This window comes from Prionailurus viverrinus, chromosome D1 (assembly GCF_022837055.1).
Source record: "Prionailurus viverrinus isolate Anna chromosome D1, UM_Priviv_1.0, whole genome shotgun sequence".
Taxonomy (NCBI): Eukaryota; Metazoa; Chordata; class Mammalia; order Carnivora; family Felidae; genus Prionailurus; species Prionailurus viverrinus.
In genome coordinates, this window is record NC_062570.1 from 10,026,081 (window position 1) to 10,035,254 (window position 9,174).

Here is a 9,174-nt window from a genome sequence, read left to right on the forward strand (position 1 = left end):
GAATACACATACACATATCATACAATTAAGCACTTTTTTTTTTCTAATGTATCACAACTAGAAATTATATGCCTCTTAACGAAGTGTACAATCCCACATATAATGTGGTCTTATCACCCCCAAAATATCAAACCCAAATCTCATCAAGCCTCTAGATCATGGCTGGGGCAAACACTGGCCGAATCCAAAACTGCAGCTACTTCATGTAAATAAAGTTTTACTGCAACACCACCACACACATCAGTTTACATATAGAGCTTTTGTGCTACGAAAGCAGAGTAGTTACAACAGAGACTGGCCCACAAGGCTGAAAATATTTACCATCTGGCCCTTTACAGGCAAAGTTTACAAACCCTCCTCCCCCACACTACATTCAAGTTGCAGGAAATACTGAGGACAAAAGAAAATGCTAAATTATACCGTGGGAAGCATCATCAATAAAATCCCAAATGAGGATTTAAACCTCTGCTGTCCGATGTGGTAACCACCACCCACATGTGGCTCTTGAGTCCATGAAATATGCTAATGCCCATGTTCATATGATCACTATTTTGGACGCAGTGTGTTAAATAACATAAACTATTAAAATTAATTTCCCATTTTCTAGTTTTTAAAATGTGACTACTGGAAAACTTAAAAAGTTAACAGGTAACTTACACTGTATTTGTTGAACAGTGTGGTTTTAAACTATAATGTTCCATAAAAGTACAAAGAGAAGTCAGAGCTGGTAACCACAAAAGTCAAGAGAAAGTGTTATCTGAAGCAGGCAGGGGGTGGGTGTGCATGGGCGAGACCTGGGGCGGGCTTCCAGGGTGCTGGCTGTCAAAGTTCTGCCTCCTAACCTTCTTATTATTCAGAGTTGTATCTTTTGTGCTCTCCTCTATATGGTATTTCAGTAAGTTTTTTCAATTAAGGTAAGATTTACCATCTTTCAATATGAGACTCATCAAGAGGTCCTCCACATGTGAAGTGAATCCAGGAAGACACCAAGCAAATTAAAACCCACACGCATTCTTCTGGGGTCCAGAAACTCTGGGGGTGGATCCTCTAGCCATAAAGAAGGCAGTTCGGCTTAGCCATGAAGGCCCTGAACTCTGGAGCCCAAATGCCTAGATTCTAACCCCATCTACACCACTGCAAACCATGCCATCCTGAAAAAGCTACTTCGACTTTCTGTGTCTGTCATTCCCTAACACATAACATGGGCTATCTACCTCATGGGGCAACTATTACCCCAGTATTTCTTTTACGCAAAAAACCCCTTAGGACAGGCTAAGAAAAATCACACACTTATTGCAGGTGCTCCTTATTGTTATTATTTCTACACCAAAAAGATCCAGATCCTTGGACTTAAAATTGCTATTGTACAAAGTCCCCCTATACAGTCCTCCAGAGAAGGGAGAGGCTCAGGCAGCCTTCCTAACACATTTGTTTATCTGAAAGTCAAAAATCCCAGGCAACATGACCCCGCTGTGACCGGCTGCAATGCGTGAAGGTGTGTTAGCCCTTAAAGCAGCTTTGGTCTTCCCTTCTTAGAGGATTCCTATCTCCTCTCTGACTCCTGTTTTAACCACTGCCAGCACAAGAGAAAATCATGGTCTGGTTAAGAAAGAAATGAAAAGGCACCAAGATGGCTCATATTAAATTCTATCTAGGGGCGCCTGGGTGGCTCAGTCGGTTGAGCTTCCGACTTCGGCTCAGGTCATGATCTCATGGTCTGTGAGTTCAAGCCCTGCATCGGGCTCTGTGCTGACAGCTCGGAGCCTGGAGCCTGCTTCTCATTCTGTGTCTCCCTCTCTCTCTCTAACCGTCCCCCACTCATGTTCTGTCTCTCTCTGCCTGAAAAATAAATAAACATTAAAAAAAAACTTTTCTAGCCCAAAATTAAGTATTAATTTTGCAAAAAGGATCCTAACATATAACCAAAACTCCCAAAGGAATCCTTAAAACGTTAGAGGAAAGGAAATCTATGTACCTCAGATACTAATCACTAACTTACCTGTTCGTCTGAAGCTAGGTTAGTGAACAGCGGAACAATTTCACTTTTCACACTGTCTAATTCCAAAACTTTTGCAAATTCGCCCAGTTTGGAAGCGGCAGCACGTCGTACCATGGGAGTGTCATCTGAGCACAAGGAACGGAAGTGCCTAAAGCAAATGATAATGAAGGTATTTCCTGTCAAGTACCACTGAATTAAATGCCCCCAACACACACACACACACACACACACACACACACACACACACACACACAGCCATCTTAGAGGTTTTCTTTTATGAATATCAGTGATTAGGTAGGCTTCTAATCTAAAAGCACTCGTATATTCAATTGAATGATAAAAAGTCATGTTATCACATGTGTCCTGCTATCAGCCACTCACAGGTAACAGGGTATTGTGTAACTGTCAGCCAGAAGTTCCCCAAAACCCCAAATAACTCAAAAAAACAACGTATCTTACTGTCTAATTTCTGCTCTGACAGCATCTGAAGCCCTGGGATAGCAAACACTGAACAAGCCACACGCAGATGTGCGAGAAGTGAACCAGTCTCCACTCGCCAGGCGCTTCACCAGAGGTACAAAATGCGCTTCCAGAGCGTTAGGAGTGTGCTCCTGGGAGATCTGCCTCAGCGACTCCACAGCCTTGTCTCGAACCACAGTCTCTTCCACAGTTGCCAGACTTTCCAAAGGAGGCTGAATAGGCCAAAAAGGAAAAATCAGAAAAGAAAACTTACTGAATCAGGGTAGATACAGATTATCACCTTTTACAGGGACTGAAGGGAGGTGGTACATGTAACCAGAATGTTCGCTCATCACACCAAATGGTTACTTTCAGTTCACACAGTGATAACATATGGTGTGTCCAACCTGAAGACACGACTTCTGTAGGACAGCCAAGGTCTCATGTCCCAGATGGCAATTCCCAGATGGTGTCTACAAACGACACCGTGGAGACTCGACACAATATTAATATTACTGTGAGCTGAATGACTAGGTTTAAAAGATATGTAGCCAAATTCAGATAAGACCATGTTTTTCCTCAAGAGTAACTGCAAAAACATGAGCAACAGTGGGCAGCACAATTAAAGGATGACATCTCATCAGGCCACTGAGGCCACACAACTTTCGGAGAAGCAGCCCTGTCCACCAGCCCCACACCATCAACTTACCTAACATGTAAGAGGCTGAGTACGAAACCACTTTTTTCAGAAGACACTGCAGACTCTTTATGAGCGAGACAGAGAGCAGGAGTTGAGGACAGAGCAACGAAGAACACAGAGATGGTAGGAATCCCTGTTTGCAGCTTTAGAAACAGAAGAGACCAAAAGGGTTGGTCTGGAATAGGATCAGAAAGTGAACATGACCCAGCCCAGCGAAAAGCACACGAGGGCTGGTTCTCTGAACTTCTACCTTTCTGGGTTTGCATTTGGTAGAGGCGTATTCAGCATACGCCATGAGCTGCAAATGTTGAAGATAAAAATCCACAATACAGGACTCACGAAAAGACTGAAACAAAATTATGACCCAAAGAAAACAACTAATATTACTACTAATATTACTACTAATATTACGTTTCAAAAAACGTTTAATACACAAAAGTAGAAAGTACTTGGCATTCCTAAGAGGTATTCCAGAAGCCCTTTAAAACGATACTGCTTTCTTACTTGAAAGGCCTTTCACTATCTACGTCTGCCTCCTCGGAGCTCCTCTCATACAGTATCAGCGGATCATCTCTATCACCACCATAGGATAAGGCCAAGCTCCTGAGAATCAAAGACGAGTTATCTCTGGATTTTAACTCTGCCTAAGTCTCCAGGCCCCTCTTCTACTGTTCCGCCCACCACTCCCGTGTACTCCAGCCACACAACCTGTTTCGTACTTCCAAACCCGAGTCAATGAATGATTACTGCTCTATTTTAGCACTGAGGACAGAGAAAAAACAAGGCAGACAGGTTCTTCACTCTAGTGGACTTTTATTGTAGTGCAGGAAGACAACTAACAAAGAACATAATCTTATGGTGATGAGTACCCTGTAAAGAAACAGAAGAGGATGATGTGATAAGGGGTGACTAGGAGGCAATTTCAGGCTGGGTGTTCAGGAAAGGCCTCTTTGAGAAGATGCACTGAGGTTGATATCTGAATGACAAGGACGCAGCCACCAGAAGCGCAAGAGAACATTAGAGGGAACAACATAGGGCAATAATCTTAGGGTAATAATAAGCTTGGTTTATTCAAAGGACAGAAAGAAGATCCCTGTAAACAGAGTGAGGTTATCAAGAAGGAACACAGTAGGTGATATATTCAGAGATAGCTTGTAACTTAGCTTACAAAACCTAAGATAGGAATTTGGATTTTCTTTACTTTTAAGTTTATTCATTTATTTTGAGAGAGAATGAGCAGGGGAGGGGCAGAGAGAGAGGGAAAGAGAATCCCAAGCAGGCTCCGAGCTGTCAGTGCAGAGCCTGATGCCGGGCTCAATCTCATGAACCATGAGACCGTGACCTGAGCCAAAATCAAGAGTTGGTCACTTAAGTGACTGAGCCATACAGGTGCCCTGGAATCTGGATTATCTAAGAGCTGTGGCAGGAAGTAACCCATGTGCCAGGTGAACAGTGGACTACAGGGAAGGGTGGGAGGCAGGAGTGGAGAACGACTGGTCAGGATGTTACTGCAGTAATCTAGCAGAAAGACTGTGACGTCTGGAAAGACGAGGAGAGATGAGCTAGGTAGTAGTGGGGAAGAAGGAAAGTGAACTGATTTGGAATGCACTTGGAATCTACCGAATTACTAACAGATCCAATCTGGGAAATGAGTGAAAGAAATTTTCAAGAATGTCTTCTAGGTTTTGGTTTGTGCAAATGGGAGGACAGTGATGCCGTTTACTGAGATGGGACCACTAAATGACAGGCATATTTGGGGGAGAAAATGGAGTTCCGTTTCAGGCATGTTAACATTTTTTTTTTTAAGTAGGCTCCATGCCCAGCAGGGAACCCAACTCAGGGCTTGGACTCACGAACCTGAGATTAAGACCTGAGCTATGATCAAGAGTTGGATGCTTAACCAAATGAACCACCCAGGCATGTTAAATCTGAAATGCCTGTTTGATATCCAAGAGGAAAAGCCACAGGCAGATAATGTAGAGAGATACAAGCAGATATCTCTATCTATGTATCTGGAATTCTATGGAAAGGTCAGAGGTAGAAAGAAAAATCACAGATCAACATCATATAGACAGTATTTGAGCCATGAGGCATATATCTCTACCTTGTCCAAATGATGTCATCCTTCAAAACCTAATTCAGACACCATCCCCCAAGAGGTTTTCTCTCATCACCCTGGATGAATCCCTTTCTCCTTTCTGCTATTCAGGTACCTTTTATGTGCTCCCATTCTTCCATTTAACACTGTACGGTAATTATCTGTCAATACCTAAGGCAGAGACCTCATCCCATTCACGCTGGCCTTCTTCACAGCAACACTGTAACTTCAGGGCCTGATATAGCAGGTGGTCAGTAAATGTCAACCAAATTGAGCTGAACTCATCAAATCCACAGAGTAAATCAGAAGCAAACCACAGGCTTACAATCAAAGACAAAAAGCTAATAAACATTTCCAGGGCACCTGATTGGTTCAGTCTATAGAGCATACAGTTCTTGATCTCAGGGCTGTAAGTTCAAACTCCACCCTGGAAATAGGGATTACTTACAGAAATAAAAGCTTTAAAAAAAAAAAAAAAAAGAAATAAAGAAAAGAAAAAGCTAATAAACATTTCCAAATTCATGACACTGCTAGATGAGAATTAAGATCTCTAATTTCAGGGGGTGGGGAGAAGACCCATAAAAATAATCGAACCCTTTTTCTCCCAGCTGGCAAGTTCACACAAAGTTCTGATGCTCGCAGTCAGAAAAAGGGTTGAATCCGAAGTGCCTACATTACCTGTCCTCTCAACAGCCAACACTGAGGCTATCTACAAAAAAAACCTGCATTAAAAATGTAGTGTGCCTATCGACAAATACTGTATGGTTTATACAGGTTAAGTTATGGAAGAATGGTAGGCAAAATATACTCACCAGCAGACAGTGGGCAAAGTCAGGACCTCCCACCAGGCCAGTGAAATTTCCCAGTTGCTCAGCAAGAGCTAACAGTACCTCATCTTCATCATAAATCGTATCTGGAAACGACAACGACCAGGTACTCATCAAGAAAGAGAGCAGGCCCGGAGCTGGACACTCACAGAGAACTAGGAATAGACTCGATATTTAGCTAGAGGGGCCCATCACAATCCTAACAGCATTCCAGAGCTGTATGACACAATGAATTAGAAATTGATAACCCCATATCAATGACTTTCCCATGAGCTCAACAGTTAACTGAATACATCTGGCCCCATTATGCTATGCCCTGTCTTGTTTCCTCAGAGTGCATCAGGCTCAGCTTAGTACTCAATAGTGTGGATAACACTTTCTAAAAAAAGAGTCAAAGTTTTGAAAGCCACTGGAAAATTTGAAAGCCACGGAAAATGGAAATGGCCATACCTCTCTTCAAACAAAAAATTCATATACCTGTAAGGAATGGCAGCAGTTCTGTTCGTGTCCTTTCTACTCCAAGTGCCAGAGCAATTGTGGATAACTTCTTAATACTGTTAAGGCGGAGCTTTAAAAATACAAAGTGCAAAGAATAAACACTTGTGATTTAGACCAAAACAAGAATACTACAAACAAGTGAGACAACGACACACACTTGAGAAAGAGGCAAACCTTCAACTTGGGTTTGATTCTATGAGGAACCTCAGAAGCAGTGGAACATGCCTTCATTTTAACCAAACGAAGATTTTTTTTAAGAGCCACACTCATAGGCCCGTTAGAAAAAGAAAATACCACATACAGGAAGGGAGACGATTTCAAAATGAGAGCACATTGTCACTAGTGAAGCACGTGAAATGGTTGAAGACAACCCTTGCCTCTCCAAAGAAAAGTTACAGCAGAGCTAACACACCAACTCATCTAGGTAAGCCACCCCACTCTCTCTCTACCCACCAAGCACAGCCAGTTTCCCAGCCTAGAGGAAAGCTTTCATTCACCTGCAGCCCGCTCCAGCCCCCTTGGGCCACGCCGGCCTCCTCCCGGCCCAGGACTGGACGCGAATCCGCCTCCCTGCACCGCCCGGAAGGGGCGCCCAGGCGGGAAGCCGGGGCTGGGAAGCCGGGGCTCCCACAACCGCCGGGACCGGGCGCTGGGAGTGGGAGCTTTGCCCAGGTCCAGATAAGGTCTGGCCAAGCCACCACACCCCTCCTAGGACTTTCCCCTCCTCTCAATTAAATTTCTGCTCAGAAGCCGAAGCCGGCTCTTTCAGTCCCCGGGCCTCTCCCACGGCCGAAGCCGGCTCCTTCAGTCCCCGGGCCTCTCCCACCACGGCGCCGGCCTTCCTCCTCCCCTACCACACGCCCCGCCGGGCCCAACTCCATTCCCCGGCCCGATTCCAGTACCTGCACATCCTCGTTGCGGAGCTCGTCGATTAAAACCGCGATCGGGTATAGCGAATCGTCTCCATCTCCTCCCGCTGCCCCCGGGCCGGTCCCGGGCCCCGCTGTGCCCGCCATGTTCTTTCTCCTCCGGCTGGTCGCCACCGCCCGCCGCGCGCCCAGGCCCCGCCCCGCGCCCAGGCCCCGCCCCGCGCCCAGGCCCCGCCCCGCGCCCAGGCCCCGCCCCGCGCCCAGGCCCCGCCCCGCGCCCAGGCCCCGCCCCGCGCCCAGGCCCCGCCCCGCGCCCAGGCCCCGCCCCGCGCCCAGGCCCCGCCCCGCGCCCAGGCCCATGCTCCTGCTTCGCGGAAGTGGGGAAGTAGAGTCCCCGCCGGGATGAAGTAGGCCCCCACGTGGACCCCATTGCGGGGGCTGCACGTCTAAACTCCAGAACAAGGGTGGGCTGAGGAAGCGAATGGAGCCCCCACATCCTTTACACAGCCGAAAGAAACAGGGGCAGGAATGCATTCTGCTCATGATGGGCTGAAGGGATCAAGGACCTACCTGAGTGTTGCGAGCCCTGCTCCCAGGACTCTGGCAGACCAAAGAGGATGCCCGAGGGCAGGAGGAAAACAGATTTAGCGCCTCCCCTGGCTTCGTCCTGGCCCTGAGCCACCGGGTCTCCAGCCCTAATTTCCCCGCTAGCTTCCACAGAACCCCTCCACCTCTTCCTCTGGCCTGTGAGCCAGAATTGTATCTGGCTCCTGCTTCGTAAGACAAATAACGCGGGCGGCGAGAGAAAATGAACGGGGCTGTCCAAACTCCCCAGTCAATATTTTTTCCGCTTTTTCCATGCAAGCTGTTAAAAACATGCTGCTCTCTTGTTTTTGTGTTTCTTTTCAGTTTGGTACTGGAATGGTGCCTTCTGTTGTTTTTTTTTTCTTCCTCCCTCTTTTAGGTCTTTAGCATGCTAGAAGTACAACAATCACGCAAAACGAGGACAAGCTTTAATCCTTCCAGATTGGGTGGAGTGGCTACTTTGCTCTCTACGAGAAAGGCTAAAGAGGCGTCCCTAGAACTCCATGAGTCCTCAAAGCTAGCAGGAGGAGGAGGGGAGAGGGCTGGAGTTCTTTCTTAGAAAAGTTAATGGAAAGTTTTCCTTCACCCTTTTAAGGGCACACAGAACTAGGATGTCCCCCTGTTTTTTGTTTGCTTCCGACTACAATTTAAGCAGCTTAGAATGATAAACTACATATGGTGATCATAAGCTCTGAAATGGTAATTCTATGTATCTAATTAATACAAACGTAAAGTTATTAACAAACGTAATTTAGGAGACTTAAAAAACAAAACAAAACAACAACAACAACAACAAAAAAAAAAAACCAGGGTTCCGGGAAGTCAACACAGTAGATGGAGCCTTGATAGCATTAAAGTTTGGGAACCAATGGACCTGAACAGTATCTCTCAAATTAGATCTGCAGATGTATTCTGTAGGGTTTCAATTTGGTTTTCATTTTGGTAATTTCTTTTAGATTGATGTGAACATATTCTGGATTATCTGGACGGCAGCTTTATAGCCAGTAGGCCACACTACTTCTATCCTTACATTTGCATGTGTGTTTCAGTGCTTTTACCATTCTAGGTTAATGAGAGAAGAGCAGAGGTGGATTTAAACTGAAAATGGGGTTTTCATGCACTCAATGAAAGCCAAATGA

The 9,174-nt window shown here is 45.6% G+C and overlaps 1 protein-coding gene across 4 annotated transcripts in view; it reads right to left on the bottom strand.

The window, feature by feature from the left end:
- PPP2R1B (protein phosphatase 2 scaffold subunit Abeta) overlaps positions 1–7,640 on the bottom strand; it is a 33,339-nt gene extending 25,699 nt beyond the window's left edge. For all 4 annotated transcript variants that reach the window (XR_007156242.1, XM_047877795.1, XM_047877796.1 and 1 more), the window contains exons 1-5: positions 7,484–7,640; positions 6,561–6,651; positions 6,069–6,169; positions 2,459–2,691; positions 2,000–2,147 (exon numbers count right to left, since the gene is read on the bottom strand). Coding sequence is in view for 3 of the 4 variants with exons in the window: in XM_047877795.1 (XP_047733751.1) it covers positions 2,000–2,147; positions 2,459–2,691; positions 6,069–6,169; positions 6,561–6,651; positions 7,484–7,597 (687 nt within the window). In the remaining variant the exon portion in view is untranslated. The remainder of the gene's footprint in view (positions 1–1,999; positions 2,148–2,458; positions 2,692–6,068; positions 6,170–6,560; positions 6,652–7,483) is intronic.
- Between the last annotated feature and the right edge of the window lie 1,534 nt (positions 7,641–9,174).